The sequence below is a fragment of the Alligator sinensis genome, unplaced genomic scaffold, assembly GCF_000455745.1.
Source record: "Alligator sinensis unplaced genomic scaffold, ASM45574v1 scaffold527_1, whole genome shotgun sequence".
Classification (NCBI taxonomy): Eukaryota; Metazoa; Chordata; order Crocodylia; family Alligatoridae; genus Alligator; species Alligator sinensis.
The window spans coordinates 1,384,899-1,385,434 of NW_005841958.1; the positions used below are offsets into that span (position 1 = coordinate 1,384,899).

The 536-nt window shown below is 64.6% G+C and overlaps 1 protein-coding gene across 1 annotated transcript in view; it reads right to left on the bottom strand.

Annotated features, from left to right (window-relative positions):
* Positions 1–289: 289 nt before the first annotated feature.
* The window catches only part of NANOS1 (nanos C2HC-type zinc finger 1), a 564-nt gene continuing 317 nt past the window's right edge, over positions 290–536 (bottom strand). The window contains exon 2 of the mRNA XM_014518482.1: positions 290–520. Within this exon, the coding sequence (XP_014373968.1) occupies positions 290–520 (231 nt within the window). The remainder of the gene's footprint in view (positions 521–536) is intronic.

A 536-nucleotide genomic window follows, 5' to 3' on the forward strand; every position in this document is an offset into this window, starting at 1 on the left:
AAAAACACCCCCCCCCCCCACCCCCAAAAAAGCCTCTTCTCAAATCCAGTCCTCGGCACATCTCTTTAAACTCATCTCTTCTTCTCTGTTTAAAATTAGATATATAGATTTCCCCCCCACCCCACCCTCTATAGCATCAGCTCATCCTGCGCCTCCCTCGGGCCAGACCCCGCGTCCATCCGGAGTCCGGGCACCGCATCAGCCTGGGGCGCCGCTCCAAGTCCGGCTGCGGGGCTCCGCGTTAAAACCCCGGTGCCGGCGGGCAGTGAAGGGGCCGGGGCCGGCCCGCCTAGCGCAGCTTCTTGCCCAAGACGGTCCTGGCGTGTTTGAGCGGCGCCTTGCCCTGCGCCTTGGAGAGCGGGCAGTACTTGATGGTGTGCGCATTGTCCCCGCTGGCCCCGCACAGCGGGCACGTGTAGCGGCGCAGCACCGGGCACAGCACGCGGCCGTCGGGGCCCTTGAGGATGTGCGTGGTGTACAGCGCCACCGCCTCCTTGTTGTTCCGGCAGAAGACGCACACCTGCAGCTCGGGCTTC